Source organism: Haemorhous mexicanus, chromosome 6 (genome assembly GCF_027477595.1).
Source record: "Haemorhous mexicanus isolate bHaeMex1 chromosome 6, bHaeMex1.pri, whole genome shotgun sequence".
Classification (NCBI taxonomy): domain Eukaryota; kingdom Metazoa; phylum Chordata; class Aves; order Passeriformes; family Fringillidae; genus Haemorhous; species Haemorhous mexicanus.
Window position 1 is genome coordinate 57,477,175 of NC_082346.1, and position 20,290 is coordinate 57,497,464.

Below are 20,290 nucleotides of genomic sequence, written 5' to 3' on the forward strand. Positions count from 1 at the left end.
TTAATCATGCAGTGTTTCATGAGCTTGGTCTTGCAGAGGCTGCCTTCATCTCCCAATGGTCAGAAAAAGCACTGAGAGCACCAAGTGCTGCAACAGAGTGGGAAAACAATTTGTATTTTAATTTTACTGAGATTTCTCCAGTCCTGCGCTGCCAACCAAAATGCTAAGAGCAAATTCAGGGAAGGAAACAAGTCACATCAAATTTTGAGTTTTGACTGTCTCCTTCTAACAAAGGTCAACTTCATGCTCACAGGTCTGGTGTGGGGTTGTCACACCATTCCAGAGGTTCCAGTTCTACAGGCATGCTTTAAGGACTGGAGTGAAGCACAAATTGGAAATGCTTAAAGAAAGCATTTGGGTGACTTTTCAGTGCCTCTCAGATTCCTTGTCAAGGGCAGGTATCCTCTGTCTCCTTTTCCCTAGGAAAAAAATAATAATGAGCAACAGCCAAGCTTTATGATTGCTACCAGGTAATGTCAGTGGTAGATGAGGTGATTTTATGAAACTGAATACAGAAGAAAATAGGGTGTGGGGTTCAAGCATGAGGCCCTTAGTCATTGCCTGGCATCTACAGGAGTGCCCAAAATTAAAAGTTAGTGATTGTGTAATGTGGCAGATGAACATTTGTTGCTGCTTTGTCAGCCAGCCTTTCACATCTGCAGGAAGCATCAGGAGAGCATCTAATAGCATGGTGGGTTTTCTGTTTGATGTAATGAATACATATTGTTCATGGATTCAGCTGTTTCTACTATTATAATACCTGAGCTGACATTTCAAAGTGCTGGGAATGCTGGAGCCACAGATCAATGAGACTCTTAAGCAAGCAATAGTGTTTGCAAAAAGCTCTGTAGCATTTGATGGTGTATTTCAAGGTCTCTAAAAAACCATCTGAGCTGATAAAGGACACCAGACAAAGCCAGAAAGGACTGAGAGACAGTGGATGAAGTCCTCATTCCAGCATTGGAGTCACTCAGCTGATTCCAAAATATTCAATGACCACAAAAGAAACAGCTCATTTCAGAAGGGACATTGATCCAGCACTTTGTCCAGTATCACAAGAACAGACAAATGAAGAGCTGCCAAATGCTGTAGTTGGTAAGGCCTGATGTTGAACTTGGCATGGTTGGAGTAATTATCACCAGGTGGTGCTACTTGGCATTGACTTCCCACTTGTTATTTTTACCAGGATCATTATTCAGCTGAGGTGTGAGCAGTATTAATTTTGTGGGATGTAAGAGGCCAGGGCAGGGGTTTGCTCTTTGCACTGCTGTTGCATTAGAGTCTGTGAGCAGGTGTCCTCAGTCACTCCTTGGTGCTGAGAGTTTCAGCTGATGGTTTGCATGGCTGCTCACAGAGTAGCTACAGGCTCTCTGACACTGCTTTCATCCCAAACCCAACTTGTAAAGCCTTTGTTGCCTCTGCTGCTCCCAAGCTGATGGCTAATGCTAACACAGAACATCACTGGTGGCAGCTGGCCACCTTGGAGCTATGTGGGTCTCCACTTTTCCAGATGGGAAAGCTGAGTCACATTTTAACAAGCAAGGACAGCAGAGGAATTTGGAAATCACTCCAGGAAAGTGTGGGAAAGGAGGCATCCTGCAACCATAAAACCTCTATATTTAGTTGTACTTTAGGATGGAAAATGTTGGTGATTTTGGCATTGCAGAGGTCCAGTGGGCTCCACTCCTGTTTGCTCTGCACAGGGAGCCATGGCTGCCTGTCCCACCCCTTCCCTGTGTTCCCCAGAGGGAGGGACGTTGCAGCCCCACTCCTGTCCCAGGGACTGCAAGGCAAGCCCTTCCCTTGCAGGAGGCACAGCCTCTCCCCAGCACACCCTGGCTGGCAGAGGGGATGAAGGGAGGGAAGCAGCAGCAGCAGAGCCCCTTTCCTCTCTCCAGATCAATGAATGAGGTTGGCATCATCTTGATTTTTTTATTGATTTATAATTTTGGTGAGCAGCTCTGCTTTTGTCAGTGCAGCAAAGGCATAACTGTTGCACTCACTCCATGGGTTCAGTTGCATTATTTTTAATGAGGCAGCTATCTCCATGCTGCTTCTGTTCTGCTGGCTTCCCCTTTCTGGGAGCTGTCTGCTCTTTGCTTGTCCTGCTTTTCTGTTAAGTCATTGCTGAGCATGGGCTGGAAGCAGTGAGCTCAGCATTAGCTTTATTTTCTGACAGAGGCCCCAAGTGGAAACAGAAGTTCCCATAGTACAGGGCAGCAGCTTTTTGTGAGCAGTGCTTTTCTTCCCACAGCCTGCTGAGAAGTCAAACTGTGCAAATCAACTCATCCCACCTTCTGGCCCAGATCAAGGTACTTCACCTGAATAAAAGGATGGCCCCTGCTGCCAAAGGATTTGCTCCCAGGGGTAGGTGCAGCCCTCACGGGCAGGATGTGCTACCCAGGGCTGCAGGAGGAGAGGCAAAGCCACACATCCCTCCCTGGGCCATTCCTTGTGCCCTGGCTCATCTCTTCCATCAGCACTGCAGTGCTGAGCCCGTTCCCTCTGTCCCAGCAGGTCCCCTGGGGACACAGGGTGGCACTGGGGGGTTCTGGGGTGCAGCTCTGGGGCTTTGCCCCCCTTGCAGCCCACAGCTGTACGCCCTGGGTGGCTGCATCAGCTGTGTGAGTAAGTCTCCCTCCTGCCCCAGAAACAGCCACAATCTCCTCTGTGTGTTTCTAGCTCAGAAAAGGCTGATTCATTCTCTGAAGCAGATTAATTACTTCTGCTATTTAGAAAAGAAAAAAAAAAAAAAAGATGAATCCTTTAGAATTGGTCGGCTTAACTTTCAACTGTGTGCACAATGCACACAAATCTGCTCTGAGCAGGGAAGAAAAGTTCACACTTCTTACAGTAAGAACTGTAAGAATGCCATGTTTACCTGTCATATCAGCAGTGGGCTCTGCTATTTAGAAAGTGTTTGTGAATGTGTCTTCTTCTTGACTTATATGACAAATGGTGCAAATGTGAGCCTGCCACGAAGGTGAACTGGGGAACAAATGTTTTTATTCCCTGATACATTTTATAACTTGCTTCCTTTCTGGTTTGTGTCATGCCTGTGTGGCAGCAGGCTCCCAGAGTAGCTCTCATCTGAAAACTGGCTGAGCTGCTCCATTTCTCCCTTGGAAGGCTGCTTTCCAAGCCTGCCTGGCTGTGCTCACTCGTTTATGCACTGATGGGCTGTAGTTTCCCATTTCAGAACAAGCTGTCCAATATTCATGAGTTATTTTATATTTACCCAGTCCTGAAGCTTCTTTTATAAGCCTGGGGATAAATTTTGGGTTTTGTTGTTTCCATTACTGGAAATGGACTGAACCTCTGCAAACATTACCGAGCCTTAAATAAGGCCTCTATTTATCTAGAAAGGAAGGGAAAGGACTAACACAAAGCTAAATTGATTTACAAGCCTGTAATTCCCAAACCCCTGGTTCTGATAACACTTGTAAGAAAGCAAGCCATATGTGAAGAGATGAATCACTTATGAAATGATATCCTAATATTCATTGTATATTAACTTATCAGACAAATGTAGTGATTTTCCTCTTGAAGATTAATGACAGCCACATGTTCAGCTGGCATAAAGCACTGCAACTCTTTGGACTATGCAAACCTGAGGAAATGATTGAACAACTGATTTCTTTGCAAAGAATAAAACAGTATCTAAAGTGATAAGGAAAAACTGAAAAATATCAAAATGATAATCCTTAGATATCCTGCTTGTATAGTAAGGTCGTTTTGACCAAGCATGAAACCTTTCCCATGATCCCCAGTTGGTTGGGCCATACTAAAATCTTTTCACATTAATACAAAGATTGGGTTGGAACTGGAAAGTTAGTATCTAAGGGGACAATTGTAGCTCCTCTCAAAACAGCTGGAATGAGTACTGTAGCAAAATGAAAGGTTAAACCCATTGATGTTGTAGGATTACTGTGTTACAAAATAGACTCTTCAAACTTTTTTACCCAGCAGCAGAGAAAATACTCTAAAGGCGTCTTTGGAGTGGATTAATGTTGAAATCATGCTAAGCCAGCCTTCTTCAAGCATTTATTTTAACCAGCTCAAGTGCTTAACTTGTTGAATTAGCAGCTGAGCAGGTTCTCTCATTAGCCTTGGTAATGTTCACATTCACAGAGCGAGCAGGAGAGTACCTGGCAGTATCTGGGGCTGGTCTCCTTAATGTGTGCCATACGTGCTTCACCCTGCCATTAGGAATCCTGGCTGTGGTCAGCCTTATCTGAACAAAAACACTCAGGATGTTTGCATTTGGGCTGTTCAGCAGATGAGATACCAGCCCCTGTGATTCAGCAGCAGCTGAATGGAAAAGCTGATCTCGGTAGAAGGGAATCGTGTTTGTAACCTGTTAGGGGAACAGCTGGAAAAACACTTCCCCCTTCTGCACCATGCTGCTGTCTTGGTAGCTCTGTTCAGAAGGGATGTCTGTAAATATGGGTCTGGGTAGCTCTTTGGCTCAGTGATGCCCTCAAGCCTTTTCTCTGTAGACCTCCAGCATCAAACTGGTTTTTAGGGCAGAGCTACTGCCTGCCTGAAGATCTTCACCCTTGTGCGGGTGGGGAGGGTTTGTGCTTGTGCTGGAAGGATACAGCGAAACCCTGGGCAGGGCCTGCTGCCTCTCTCCCTCTGGGGCAGGGCTCAGCAGGTCTTTTTTCTGTAATTACATCTTTTTGCTGCTGCAGCACCAGCCTGTGTGCCAGGGAGCAGAGTCCAGCTGCCGTGGCACCCTTCATCCTGGCAGTGCCTAAGCAGTTCCCCTGCAGCCTTGGCACGGGTGCACTATATGTATGCAGGGTAAATAAACAATAAATGTGAGCCTTCTTACCTGTGCTTAGCAGCACATACATCCTTTAGAAACCTGTACATGGCTCTGGGCAGAACTGCTGGGGCATTTTGGGGTTTTGGCAGAGATTTTTGTCTACACCTTTCCAAATTACGCTCCAGGTTCCTCACAGTTTATGGTTAAATCTCCTTGGGTGGAAGCACCCTCCCCAAAACACCCTCCCCATGTCTCTTTCTTGCAAAAGCTTCCTACCAAAAGAACTGCAGAGCAAATGTTATGGATGTTTTAAGCAGATCAACCCCATTAGATAAAAAATTCTCAGAAATATGCTACTGGCAGTAGCAGAATCTTTTATTTTTATTATCTGAAGTATTCATCAGATAGAGACTACTTCAGAAGGCTTTTTTTCCGTCCTTTTAACATCCTCCAAAGTGAATGCATTCAGCCACAAAGCAATCAGAGAGCTGGTCTGTGACAAGAGAGCTGGAGGGATGTCAGTCTTCAAGGAGAGTGGAGAAATTCAGTAAGAGCCAGCAGCAGTCAGCTCTGCAGTTCCTGTCTTGCTCCCATGGCTTCCTGAGGAAGCTCAGATGTCTCTGCTCCCCACAGGGAGCAAAGTGGCTGCTATCACTGTGCTGTCCCAATACCTGGGAAAGTCATCATTAGTTCACCCCATTCACACCCCAGTAGCTCTTCTGGCATCTCCTGCTGCCCCCAGTGTGTAAGGTCACGTTGCTGAGGCCAGAAACCTTGTGGGCAGGGGGAGGGTTTGACTCTTCCCTTAAATTTTACTTTGCTCTCTCCCTAAATTTGTATGTCTTCTTCCATGCCTAATTCCCCTTCAGTGCCATTTCAGCACTTTGTTTGACACTCCTTCTGCTTACCTAACTCAGAGTTCAGTTCTCAGATGAGCAGAGGAATGGAATTATCCAAATTTATTTCCCTAATTTTCCCCCTGTAGACATGTAGTTGTTATCCCTGGCCCCATAGGTGCCAGAGTACCCAACAAAACCCATCACAGAGTAGCAGCGGTGAACATTGCACCTCGGATTCTGGAATAACATCTGTGCTGATGTTTAGTGATTTGGAAGGGAGTAATAAGAGGCATTTTAGGCAGGATCACCTAGGAGGAGCCACTGCAGCAGACCTCTGGCTGGCACAGGTCTCCCAGTGAAATGAGCTGGGTGTTGCCTTTCCAAAACCCTTGACATGACTTCCCTGAAAAGACATTGGCGTGGCAATGAATTTGTCACAGAAACTTACAGCAGTGAGAAGACACTGATTGCTGTCATTAGGCATAATCTGATTCCTAAAGGCAATTGGGTTGTATTTATGTCTGTTTAATTGGATTCCTGAATTTTGTGGACAGGCCATGTGGGCAGTCAAGCCATTGCTCTGTGATTCAGAGGCAGCAGAGAGATACTCAAAAAGTAGAGGGTCTCTGCTATATTTTACCTAAGATGGAACTAAACTCTTATTTCTTGATGTAATCTATTTGATTTTGGTGTAGTTACTGTTCAGAGGACCACCAAATCATCTGCTAGAAAATTGGAGCAAAATTGGGCTGATTTGCTGAGGAACAACCACTTAGCCCTCTCTCTGAGAAACTTGGAAGTTCATGTCCATGTAGCCTGCAGAGGAACAGTGCAGCCTGAGAGCTGGTTTTCCTGCTTTTCAGCCCAATTTCTCCACTTCTGCTTTTTTGCTCTTGGGTTTTTTGGGGGTTTTTTGTGGGTTTTTGTTGGGTGGGGTTTTTTTTTCATGTCAGAAATGATGGAACCTTTCTAGAAGGAGAAACATTTCTGTATTTCTCGGATCCAGGCTTCAGATGAAACCTAATGGGTCCTCATTGATAACCTTTTACATTGCTTCCATGGTTTTCAAGGACAGGAATTTGCACCATCACAATCCTTTCTTTGCAGGATTTTTTTTTCCCTCTTAATTTTATTTTTTTCCCCTAAAACCGGCTCTCAGCCTGGACCTGCTCCCAAGAGCCAGATTAGTGACTAATCTTTTGAAGCCTTGGGGATTACACTTCAGGACTGCATGAAATGTAAAGGGACATTCATTTGCTGCTGTAAAACCATCCTGAATTAACAATAGTCTTGGATTGTATGGGCACAGCCCCGGAGTGTTTCCTATGGCAGGATGGGGAATTATGCAGAGTCATTTCCTTGGACATTGCATTGTTATGGTGAAACTGTTTTAGTTAGAAAGCACATGGGCAGTTTGGTCTCTTAAAGGCCAACTGAATTTGGACCAAGGGGCAGACAGATCAGTGTGTTTCTGATACTGGTGGAGTCATGCTCATGTACACAAGGCTTGAGTTTCCCACCTAAGGCAGGAAGACTTTTGATGTGGGTTCCAGCTTTTGATCTGGGAGGTTCAGTTCAGGGTAGAACCTCACAGAGTAAGAAATAAACATTTGAAGCCTAACTGCTACCCCTGAGCCAGGCAGGAGGCTTATGCTGAAATGGGCCATGTTGAAATATTCACAGATTAATAATGGCTGGGTTCAGTTAACACCTCCTGAGGGGCTGAGTGGATGCATTTTGCAGCTGTGGCTCACAAACTAGCTTTCACATTAAATATCAGCCAGAAAGGCACAGAGATGTTTTCTGTAAAAAAAAAAAGGCTTTTAATGTCTTCAGAGCCTGCCCAGCCCATAAAAGTTTGGCTGAAGCCCAGCAGGACCTTAGTGGTGCCCAATGAGGGCAGAATTCTTGTCGTCGAGCCCCTCTCCAGGGGACACTGGCTGAGCTCCCAGCCTTTGCTGTGTGCCCACCCTAGCCTCTCCTAGGGTGGGCAGCCTTGGGTTAGACATCCTCAGTATTTTAAGCTGTTCTTTCAGCATTGCAAAGACCCCTGAGGTCTTGCACTGTCTAAAGCTCTGGTGCCACAAAGCCAGAAAACCCAGCTCAGCTTATGCAAGGTGCAAGGGGCTGTCCCCACCCACACCCGTGCTCTCCATCCCACCTCCTGACCTCCCTGCATCCTCTTTTGTTTTTCCTTTCCTTTGCCAGATCATTACCCTGCTTGGGTCATTTCCCTGCTTTGAGTCACCCCATGCCAGGATTGCTTTTTCCTGCTGGGACACAGACATGGAGTGGGGACAAGGCTCTCACCTTCCCAGCCCATGGGGAAGTGACACCTGCCAGCCACCAGCACAGGGTGAATGAGGGTGACAAATGACATGCAAATGCCTTCCCTGGAGGCTACAGAAAAGTCACTTCCCTGCACTTTTCTGGGGAGTGGTATTTGCATACTATCAGACACTGGCATCCTGTTGAACTTTCTTAGAGTGTGTGAATTATAAAGACGCTCTTTGGGGATTTACAGTGTGTTGACAGAAGGTTGCTTGATGAGAGAAAGGAGAAAAGGAGCTGGCTGGGGAAGGGAGGGCTCACACAACTGGTTGAGAAGTATCCTTCCTTGTGGGAGAGACAATGGAATAATTTGGCTTCAGCTCTGAGGTAGGAATTCTTCCCTCTGACAGTTTTCTCTGTCCTCTTGGCATCCTGGGGAGGTTTTTAAAAACATCAGCAACAAAAAATAAAAAAGGGCTATAAAAGGGTTTTGGCTGTCATATCTGCTTGTGTGACAGCTTCCCACGGAGCACAAGCCAGGAGTCTTAGGAAGTTACCACTGCACTGTCCATGTTGCTGGGTAACAGTTTCTGCTCCTCACATGACCCCAAATGATAACAATAAATTGCATCCCAAAATGCTGAATGGTGCTGAAATCGCTGGCAGATGGAGCTGCTGCCCCTGCCTGAGTGTGGGCACTGGAGCAGGGCAATCTCCAGACCCACCTTATTCCCATCAGAGTTTTCATGGGACCTGGACCCGAGTCCCATTCCTTTCTGGCTGCAGTCAGGATGCCCCTCTGGCTGCCATGGGCCTGCTGGCAGCAGCAGTGGGGGAGGACTGGGCTGAGGCACTGGTGGCCCCATTTGGTGCAGCACTGGGGGCTGGCACCCTCCCCTCTGCATGGGGCCAGTGCTGGCCACCACCTCACATCCCTCCAGCGTGGAACCTGTGTGCCTGCCATGGGCTGTGGTACTCGTGAGGGTGCCCAGGGTTTGTACCCACCATGGAAAGCTGCTGATACTGGTTTGTCTGACTCACACAGATAAGCCCCTTTCCCCCCTCCAGTGGCAGTGGCCATTACAGAAACAAAATCTGAAATCTGACAGCTGCACCAGTCTGGTTTAAACCCGGCTCACCACGTTAAGGGAAGTGATTATTGTGTCTTCACACTCACAGTAACAAAGAGTGGTTTCAAACCCATTTGAAGCTAAGCTTGTGGAACCTCTCATATAAATAAGAGTTTAGAGGCCACTGAAGACATAAATGTCCTTGAGCATCTCACTTGAGCTTGGTTAGTTTGTGGTCCTGTAGCAGCCCAGGGAGAAATGTGTTTATTTACTGAGGGAGAGTGTACCAGTGATTTTTTTTTTTTTTTTTTTTTTTTTTTTTTTTTTTTTATACTGGTGGGGTTAAACCTGGTGTGACTCCAGTGCTACCAATACATATTGAATGGACACATTTGCCCATTTTGTGAGGCATCACACAATAGTGTAGCTTGTGGCTGCCCAGGAGAGAAAAGCTGTGCTGGCACACAGCATCCTGATTGTGGTGAATGGGACTGAATCACAACAACATGTTTTTCCTTTATTTGTGAAAGAATAAGCTATACTGGCAAAATACATACAAATTTATACCAGTATGGCCACCCTTTGTCTGTGCACTGAAGTCCTTCTCTGGGAATTTGCAGAAGCCATTGTGCCAGGCCCAGGCAGTGTGGATGGCACAGTTCCTGCCCACAGCTGCAGCAGGCTGTGTGTCCATGCTCCCTCATTTCCTAAACACAAAATATTCCCCATAGTGGTTTGCAGCACTGCTGAGGCCACAGCTGACCTGGGCTGTGTTGTGAGAGCTCCTGTAGGCTGTGCCAAAGCAAAGCACAGTGTGCCAGAGACCTTCTTCAGTACTGAAGAGCAAGAGTGGGCACTCATTCCAAAACCTTTTCATTTTTTGATCATAAATCACATATTCTGGCCTCTGACACAGATGATCTACACTAAAGACTGCTGAGGCTGCTGGCCATGGCAGCAGAAGGATGGAGCAGCACTTGCTGGGGCAAGGTCTGTTGTGCAAGCCATGCCTTTGGTTTGCTTGCTTGAATTTCCCACCTTGCCCTTATCCCAGCTGCCCTGGGAGACTGAAAATGCTGCTGTCTCCTACAGACACTGATGGGCCCATAGCAGGGGCTCAGGCTGGTGTCTAAAATAGAGATCTGTGGTTTCCCCCAACTCATCTTGGTGCAGGGGAGGATGGTTTGTTGGTCTTTATGTGGGTGAGCCCTTCCAACACTGCATAGGAAAACAACAGCACAAATGAAAGCAAAACGAGGTGAAGGAAACACATCACACTTCCAGAAGTGACTTTGGAAAGCACAAAGCCAGGATGTTGTTTCTTTTTAGGGACTGAGTAGTCTGACATGTTGCAAAATACAAAAGCTTGGCGTGTTCCCAGCAGCAGAGGGAAAACTGGAGCTCCCCAGAAGTGAAACCTGTCATTAGCAGTCAGCCAGGCAGAACAGCTCCTGAGTGCCAGGAACAGGCATGGAAGGGAGGGGGAACTGAGCAGCAAAAAGGAGCTTTCCTCACCCCAGCAGTCTTGTGGAGGGCAGCAGGGGGCTGTGAGGGCACCCTGTGGCATTGGGATGCTCCCAGAATTCTTCAAAGGGCAGCAAGGAGCTGCTGTTCCCCCTCACACACAGCAGCCCCAAAGTCCTGTTCTTCTGCATAGGCAGTGGGTCTGCTCCCCAAAAAATCAGAATAGTTTTGACCTGCAGTTTTTCTCCCTTTTGTTTTCACTCAATTATACTTAGGTGCCCTGAGAAATCTCTTTTCACATGTCCTCCCCAGTCCTTGCTGTGATCCGTGTCATCCTGGAGGCATGTAATAATTTAGACTGAAAGCTGTGCTCTGCAGCTCTGTTCTCTGCAGCTTCACAGGATGGAGGAAGTATTGATGTGCCCTGATTTATCTCCCACAGATGTCATCTCCCTAGGAGTGGACTTGAAGGACAGAGAGGCACAGAAAACTGAATCTGGGAAGCACCTGATTTAGAAAGAAAGGAGGAGAAAATTTTACAGACCAGGTTGGATGGATGCAGGGAACATTATAACTTTGCAAACCCAGTGATCCAAGGAGTTGGCACCATGAATTGTGATGTTGCTGCTGCCACGTGCAACAACACCAGCTCTCAGGATACCTTTATGTTTCCCAAAGGAATCTCCTAAAATTAAGAGTACTTTTACACTGATGCTGCTCTAGACCTTCTAGCAACCTTGCAATATCTGAAAGGGGCCTACAGGGAAGCCAGAGAGAGACTCTCCGTCAGGAACCTTAGGGACAGGACAAGAAGTAATGGGTGCAGATTGAAAAAGGGGGAAATTTTTTACTGTGAGGGTAGCTAGACACTGTCACAGGTTGCTCAGGGAGGTTGTGGATGCCACAACCCTGGCATCCTGGCCAGGCTGGATGGGGCTTTGAGCAACCTGGTCTGGTGGGAGATGTCCCTGCCCAGGGTAGGGGAGATGGGACTAGATGATCTTTAGGGTCCATTCTAACCCCTTAACATTCTGTGATTCCCCATCAGGGCTAACTAGCTTCTGAGGGTGAGAAGATGAGGAGAGGATTGCATTTAAGGCATGTAGATGTGGCACTTGGGGACATGGTTTAGTGGTGGGCTTGGTGGTGCTGGGTTAATGGTTGGACTCGATGATCTTAAAGGTCTTTAATCTAAGCTAAATTATTCTGTGGTTCTTTGTTGTGGCTGTGAGTGTCCCCACAGCAGCAAGCACAGACACTCTGTCAGGTTGTGCCCAAGGGAGCAGCACCCAGCCCCAGTGCTGAGCAGGCAGCTGGGCAGGCAGAGCATGGGGGCTGCAGGCATGGTCAGACACAGGGTCTGGGGATATTGCTCCCACCATCACAGCCCCCTCTCTGCCCTGGGAAACAAAAAGGAAAGCTCCCTGTGGTCTTCTGCTGGCAAAAGGTGAGGTGTACTCAGCTGTCCTGTCTGGTTTTGTCAGGGCACTTTCCTTCCCATGGCTAACATAGTTTAAATAGCCTCTGTGAGCCAGCCAGATAGATGTGTTCCATTTCAGTCCTTGTCTGTCTCACTCTGCTGAGATCATTTACCTGCTAACAAGCTCCTGTGGTCAGAGATAAAAGGCAAAACCAGCAGCCCTTTAAGGATGTATCCGAAAATCTTTGCAACATTTTCCTTCATGGAAAATATGGAAAGATGTTGCATTCACAATATATCAGTCTTATCTGTGTTTGTAAACAGATTTATCACACCATCTGCAGAGTCGTATTGCCATCTCCTCCATATTCATTTCCTTCCCATTTATATAGTACAGTTCCTGTTTATTTTATTCCCTTTTTACAATTAGATGCATTAGCTATCTTTGTCCTTTCCTGCAAAAAGGGTGCACTCTCTGTGGGGAAGAATATTGAATCAATCCAATTTGTTCATTTTAGTGCATGGAAACACAAGCCAGGACTGTTTGGAGAGGTGCTGCCCGCTTCTGTTTCTCATTTCTTCACATCTGTGCAGAGCAGGTGGGAGGGAAGGATAATTCAGAACAAATCTGCTGGTAAACAGGATGCTCTCCCGGTATTTCCTGCCTCCTGTTGCACTGGTGAAGCTTAATTTTCAGGAATCAGCTAAGCATGAGGTCAATAATGCTGTTGTAATTTCTCTGACGTGCTGTAGCTGATGCAGTATAATACAAATACAATATAATGAGGCATTGGTACATCTGGGGGCAAAAAGTCAGCCTGCTTTGTTATCTGGCTGGATAAGAAATGTTTATTCCTGTCCAAATGAAAAAAGTGATTTTCTGAGTATAAATAAAGTCGCACAAGAGAAGAGGAGCTTGCAGTTGGCAGCCACTTCTGCAGCCCCAGGGGCTGACCAGCACCCAGGTCAGATGGTCCTCAGTACTGCCCTGCACTCAAGGTCCAGCTTGACCCCAGCACTGGACAGAGATGTCTGGGCTCTATGCACAGAGTGGAGGAGACTTGGACTGCAGGTGGACCTCTCCAACCCCATGGCTGTGGATTTGCAGTCCCCATGACTGGTGAGAGGTGTAGGATGCTGCCCCATCCCCAGGGCTGTCAACCTGGGGCAGGAAACTTTTGCTTCTCTCCTCCTTTGCGTCAAGCCTAACCCAAATTCCTGGGTTTGAGTACAGGGGAGGGGCTGGGGTTGACTAATCCCAAAAAGAATTTTACCAAGAGTGAGTAAGGGCTCTGGACTGCAGGGAGTGATGACAAATCTTGGAAACTCCAACCTGTGCTTTGGCAGGGAGGTTTGTTTGGGGATTGGTTGGGTTGGTTTTTTTATGGTCCTTTTTATCACTTTTCAGCTGTACAGTGTGTTCTCAGATGGTATATTTGCCACTTCATGGTTTTGGATCGTGACCATCATTTTTTTAGCTAACAGAACAGGGAGCAACTGAGTGCTTGGCCAGCTTCTTTCCTACTGAAGCAAAAGAAAACTCTGCAAGAGGGTTTCTCCAGAGCTCTCTAAATGGATCTTCTGTCACCAAATCCTGCTAACTCTTCCACCCCTCTGACCTCTCAATGCAGATTTTGATGCTGTGAGCTGCCAGAAAGTCCCACCATCACATTTTCTCAGGGAAATTTTTCAAGTGTCCTACCCCATCACACTTTGCATCTTTCCAAGAGGCATATTTAGGCCTATAATATCATGCCTGTCACTAATCAGTGAGCAAATCTTTTGGCTGTTTATTTGCCAAGGGGAGATTGCCAGAATGACTCTTTGGGTAAAACAGAAGCCATGCAGCTCTGCTGCAGGGAAGGAGCCAGGACCTTTCTCAATTGCACAGTCCCCAGGAAAAACCACAAAACAGGCTTTAACATGAGATTTTTTTCCAACCAGTGTAAAGGATCCATCCTTTATGCTGCCTTTCTGGAAACAAAACCTTCCAGAGATTACTTAGTTTAGATTTTTCAAGCATTTTTTCTAGTCACTGCTGGGCTAGAAAGCCTTGTGCTCGAGCTGGGAAGGGAAAATAGGAGTCTGCCATAATCCTCTCAGTCCCCTAAGTGCTGAGTTTTGGGGCCAACTGGCCCCTGGTTATTTTGAGCTCTTTGCAGGCTCAGGGGAACAGAGGTACTGATGGTGTGGCAGGATGGGGAGGTAGCACCAATTTTTGTGGGGAAAACTGTAATCTATGGGAGTAGTTCAGCTTTAAAACAGAATCAGAGATTCACGGAATATTCTGAGTTGGAAGGGACCCACAAGGATCATCAAATCCAACTCTTAAGTGAAAGGCCCATATGGGGATCAAGTCCACAGCCTTGGCATTATTGGCTCTGACCTACTGAGCTCATCTCAGTGGCCAAAACCATTGCATGCAGCCTGGGAAAGGACCTGCGTTGTGTGACTTGATCCCCGTGAGTCTGAAAAATAATAATCCTGCCTAAAACCATAAAATCTGGCATCAGGAGTTACACTTGGCTTTGCAGTTCCTGTGTGCTGAATCAGTTCCTGGTTTTCCTTGCTGCTGCTGGCCTGGCTGGACAGGCCATGTCCTCCAGGAAGATGGGCCATTGCTCCCCACCTCCAAAAAAAGTGCTCTGCTGTTTTTGTAGCCAGCCTCCTGCTGCTGTACCTGCACTCACAGCCTGTCAGGCTCTGGCATTATCAGGCACAAACACCAGTGTACAAACATATTTGCTATTACAGCAGACAGGAAGGGATTAAGTGAGTGCTATAAAATTAACCTCAACATCAGTCAAAAGAAACAAAAGCGAAAAAGGAACAGGGTAATCAGATGCTCTTATGAGCAGGATATGCTCAAAATGATTTCTCCATCCCATTACAAATGCTTAGAAACTGCACAGCCTCTCCAGCACAGTGAGGTTTTGAAGTGGTTTAATGGGCATTAGGAGTTCAGAGCTGATAATGCTGCTTCCAACCTTTTCCTTTCACTGCATGAAAATAGGTAGTGGCAATTGACTGGTGCAAATTGGCTACTTTTAAATCTGTTTTTGCTGGCTTGGATGTGCTAAAAGTCTCTCCACAGAGTCTTCAGAGCCTGAATGTAATGTGTGTGGGTAAGGTGGGAATATATTGAGTTTCTTCAACAGAGGACTGGTTCTAGTGTGTGTGCTACATGCTCGGACCTGCTTTAGTAAATTACCTGCTGTAATTTACATCCCAATTACTGATTAAATACTAATTAAATTACTAATTAATTCACTAATTAAAAAGCAGGGCTACTAGATCATTTTTGGTCAGTCCGGACAAACTTCTCACTTTGTCTTTTCTTTCTCTTTCAGAACAAACCGTTCACCATGTCCATCAAGAAGGAAGGTGCCCACAAGAAGTGGGCTGCCCTGAAGGAGAAGCTCGGACCCCAGGAGACCGACCAGTCAGAGGCCAACCTGGAAAATGCAGAGCCAGAGCTGTGCATCCGTCTCCTGCAGATGCCCTCAGTGGTGAACTACTCCGGGCTGAGGAAGAGGCTGGAGAACAGTGATGATGCCTGGATGGTCCAGTTCCTGGAGCTGTCTGGGCTGGATCTCCTCCTGGAGGCCCTGGACAGGCTGTCAGGGCGAGGAGTGGCCCGGATATCCGATGCCTTGCTTCAGCTCACCTGCATTAGCTGTGTGCGAGCGGTCATGAACTCCCACAAAGGCATAGAATACATCGTGAGCAACGAGGGCTACGTCAGAAAACTCTTCCAAGGTGAGAGGACACCTCCCTGCTTCATCCATCCCATGCAGCACTGGGGGGGGGACACTTTCCTGTTGCTTATCCTCCTGCCCTGCACCAGGCTAGTTGGAAATGGTTGGTCACAGCTGATTCATGAGATTGTTTTTTTCTTTAAAATAAAACTGCTATGAAATCACGTTGCCTTTGCCACCCAGTGCTATTTCCACACAAATATTGTCATAGTTTGCTGAGAAGCTGGGGATAAACCCAGCCTTATCTGTACACAGGCATGAAAACTCTTCAGCCCTCTGGTTGTCAGCAGACATTTGCTGTTCAGTCTCTGAGAGGCCCCAAGGGCAGAGGAGAGGAACTGAAAGGGCTTGGAGTCTTGTAGCCTGTAAAGAGAAGGGAAAGTGGCATGTTTGGACTCAAGAGAGCCTGCTCTGTGTGCTGCCCACTCTGCTCCTCCTGGAAGGTGGTGGGTAACACCACTTACATTCTCCTGCCATTCACTTGGCTCATTGTTACCTTTGAGATTCATCAGGGAATCTTGTAGGACTTATTGTACAGCACTTAATGGTGCTGGTGCTGGAGCTGGAAGGACAGCTTCTGTTCCCAGAAACCCTTATTGATAGCTTTTAAAAATGCATTTAGTCTGAAAGCTGACTTGCTTCCCTCTTCAGTTTTGAAGTCCTCTTCTTTCCTCTTCACCCTGTGTTTTCTTAGCCTATATAAAATATGGACCTGGTATTTTTGTATTGTGAAAACAGGGGGATATCCTGGATTTTCAGTGTTGGATCTTCTTTGTGCTCTATATGGGAAAAATAAGACAGCCTGATGCATTCCCTCCCAGCTCCCAGGGCTCACAGAGAAAGAGGAGTGCAAAACGGGAATACATGGGACCCGTTGGAACAATTGCTCTAACTCATATGCATATTGAGCTTTTCTGCACAAAAAATAACTGTCATTAATCAAAGAAAATTGTTCATCTGCTGTTCTAGAAAATACCCATATGTGAAAATGGGAAATAAATTTTGTGAGTGCTGAAAAATCTTGGCTGCTGTTGCAGCATGTCCCTGGGACATGGAGAAGAGGAATAACCACAAGCTGCACCAAAATGCCAAAGGGATACCTGTAGCATTTACTGCTCCCACTAGAAGTTACCATCACATATTGCTATTGGGATGGGATATCTGTACATTAAGATATTTCTCTTCCCATCTTCCATTGTACAGGGTCCCCTCCTTCAGTCTCTTTTCTACTGCTCATAATTCATCTAGCAGAAGACACTGAGATTCAGAACATTAATGTCATTATAAATTCTGCTTTGTTTTGTTCTGTTTTTCCTACAGCACTTGACACGACTAATGTCATGGTCAAAAAGCAAATATTTGAGCTCCTGGCTGCACTGTGCATTTACTCATCAGATGGCCACTCTTTGGCTCTGGATGCTTTGGACCATTACAAGGCAAGTTTTTGGTTGGAGCAGGAGGAATGGCTCAGCTTTGACCCATGCAGACAGATCCATATACCACAGAAAAGGATGGGAATTAAGTTTATTTAGTATTGTTTTGGTAAGAGAAGTAGGGGTTTATAAAGTGAAAGCTGTAGGAAGTTTTTTGTGGTCAGTGTAGGTCTATGGTGCTGTTCTGTGACTTGTGTGGGCAGATGACTGCCACCCTCAAGGTGCTTTCTGGCAGCAAAAGCACCACCAGATCAGCAGAATAAATGGTGCCACATCCACAGGTTTCACTGCCCACGAGCAGTACATGCATCAGTTGCCAGAAAGCACAAAGGGATCCAAGAGATGTTTTCAATGACTTTCTGTGCCAACCAGCCCCTGCTCCATAATGGAGGAGTGCTGCTTTCATCCCTGTCTTCCTGTCCTGTGCACAGTGGGATAAACTGAGGATTTCAGATGCTAATTCCATCTGAGAGCCTGCACCACACTCATGGGCAGTTCTGTCTGTAGAGACCATCCTTGTCATGACATCAGTTGTGTTTCCCTCAGAGTGTGAAGAACCAGCAGTATCGGTTCAGCATCATCATGAACGAGCTGTCCAACACAGACAACGTGCCCTACATGGTGACACTGCTGAGTGCCATCAATGCCATCATCCTGGGCACAGAGGAGCTAAGAACAAGGACACAAATCAGAAACGAGTTCATAGGTAAGGATGTTTGTTACACCTTTCCCTGGAGAAAGTCAATTACCAAATGGGGTTTTTTCAGATGTATCCATAAGGTGCCTGAAGAGGCTGGGGGGCACCCTGCAAATATTAATTTTCTTCTTTCTTTTGACCTTTATTCTCAACAGCCTTTCTGTCAACAGAATTTTTTTTTAACTTTGCTGCTTTCCCATAGCTTTGATCTTTCCTGGAATCACAGCAGCACTGTATCACTTGAGCTTCTTCAGAGCATTTCTATAACCAACCATCTTATGTGACCACATTTCCATATATTGCAACTACTTGTAAGAGTTGATAAAATTTCTTCCCTCTGTGTCTACTCAGTTGAGCCACAGAGGCTTTCCCACAGTTCACAACTTTCCAACTGCTAGAATCCCAGGCTCCTAGGTACCATTGTTGGGATTCACCTCACATGCTGGGTGCATTTGAATTGCTGAGCCTGGGCTCCATTTCTCTGAATGGAGATCAAGAAACATTCCACTGTATCAGACTGATTTTAGATGTCTAATTTGGACTGAGGTCACTCTTGCCTCAAAAGTGCCTGTGTCACTCAATAACTCCAGGGGGACTGTGCAGTGTTCACACAGGTGCTGCAGATGTGTGCTGTGGTGTCTCATCATTTACCAGATGACTCTACCCACTTTGGTAGATCCATCTGAAGATATTTTCACTTTTTCTCTCTACAAAAAGTATTTGTGAACACAACATATATAAAGATCATAACAAATAAGTGCCAAGTGGGTCATAATGCAACTATATCTATTTTTTTCACCTGCCAGGACTTCAGCTGTTGGATGTTTTAGACAAGCTAAGGTAAGCATCTCTACCTAAATTTTTTTTTAAATGAGATTCACAGTGAAGTAGCTTTGGAAAAGTTAATACTTACCCAGTCTTCTGTTGTGTGAAGTGCAGTGTGCTTGGGTGGAGTGGACCATGCTTGTATGCACCCATTCCATGGAAGCTAGAGGCATTTGGCCAGTGTTAAGATGCTCTTGCCAACCCCAGTGTCACAGGGACAGCTGTTGGCACAGATGGCATGCACAGAGGCTCTGGGCACAGATGGAGTAGCACTGTCCTCATTGAGGCTGTTTCAGACTGAATCTGAAGTAGTGCTGTGGGCTCACTGAGCAGCTCACTGTGTTCAACACCCCTTCACTGCTGCTGTTGGTCCCAGAAGCATCCAGTTAAAACAATTTACTAATGCATATATGAATGTAATTTAAAAATTATGTTCTATCAGAAACATCTGTGATAAATTCTAGAATGCAGTTTATGTGAGTTGCAGTTATCCAACTGAAATTGCTCCATCCAACACCATAAAAAATTAGGGAAGAGAAGATCTTTTATTAGAGCAGCAACTGTAAAATTCTAACACTGAGTGGTCTTGAGAGTGCTGAAAAAGTCAGCTTTAGAGTGTCTGTGGTTTTTTTTAATTCAGTTTTGAATAACAGAGAAGGAGGTTTTTCAAATAGAAACATCACTGGAATATTTTCAATTTAAAAAATTAAGGTGGTGGCCTTATTTCAAAAAGGTCAGAATGCCACTCTGTTGTTACATCTCCAGGGAGAATTCCATAGCAAGCCTACATTGGGCCAGGTTACGCCATGAGAAGTCCCTTTCCTTTGTGTTTGTTGATTGTAGAAAGAGGAACATTCAGTTCAAGAAAGGATGCACTGATGGCATCTCTTCCTTTATAAATCAGGCAGAGTTGGGTACTTCCAACACCAACTGGCTGAGTCTGAGAGGCAAAGAGATTAAAGCCATTTAACAAAAACAGTCATCTGAAAATTAGTGAAGGGCTCTCCAATGAAAACGAGTGCTGTAATATTGCAGAGACATCGAGGAGGAGGATCTGCTTATCCAGTGTGACACATTTGAGGAGTTCAAAATAGAGGATGATGAGGAGTTGTTAAGGATATGTGATGGCATAAACATGAATGATCATCATGAGGTCTTTTCATCTCTCTTCAACAAAGTAAGTTGCCCCTCACATGGGGTGCCCCTCACACAATGGCAAGGTTAATCCACTTTGCTGGGAGCCAGCCTTGCTGTGACAGAAGCTGCTCTGTCTCCCAGGTGAGCCGCTCTCCAGTCTCTGTCCAGCTGCTGTCCATCCTGCAGAGCCTGCTGCACCTGGAGCCCTCTCATCACTCCAGCCTCCTGCTCTGGGAGTCCTTGGATGCTGTAGTGAACAGAGCCCTTTTACTCGCCAATGACAGTAAGAGTGACACATCCATCCAGACTTGCACACTCCTCTTGTTTTCCCTTGTCCCATAAAAGCCTTTCCCCAATGTGCAGGAAATAATCTGTGGGGCTTGGTGAGAGCTGAACAGACGTGACAAAGCTGTACCTTCTGTATAAGCTTCATCCATGTGGGTGGCCACATTTAGCAGTGGGCTTGGGATTCCCAGTCTTGTTTTAATGGTTAATCCCTGAGCTTTGGCTCATGGGAGTCAGTGGGAATCTGTCCTCACTGGCATCCTGCCCCTGGTGCTGGCCTGTCTTGCTGGCAGGTGTGGTATGAAGTGTTTGTGAGCTGG

The 20,290-nt window shown here is 46.1% G+C and overlaps 1 protein-coding gene across 4 annotated transcripts in view; it reads left to right on the forward strand.

Moving 5' to 3' along the window:
• INF2 (inverted formin 2) overlaps positions 1-20,290 on the forward strand; it is a 42,049-nt gene that overhangs the window by 3,064 nt on the left and 18,695 nt on the right. For 3 of the 4 annotated variants that reach the window (XM_059850445.1, XM_059850446.1, XM_059850447.1), the window contains exons 2-7: positions 15,186-15,594; positions 16,914-17,029; positions 17,573-17,732; positions 18,530-18,563; positions 19,584-19,725; positions 19,827-19,968. In XM_059850445.1, coding sequence (XP_059706428.1) covers positions 15,201-15,594; positions 16,914-17,029; positions 17,573-17,732; positions 18,530-18,563; positions 19,584-19,725; positions 19,827-19,968 — 988 coding nt within the window. In that variant the 5' untranslated portion in view covers positions 15,186-15,200. Of the gene's footprint in view, positions 1-15,185; positions 15,595-16,913; positions 17,030-17,572; positions 17,733-18,529; positions 18,568-19,583; positions 19,726-19,826; positions 19,969-20,290 lie in introns of those variants that run through there. The other variant, XM_059850448.1, reaches the window with a different exon arrangement.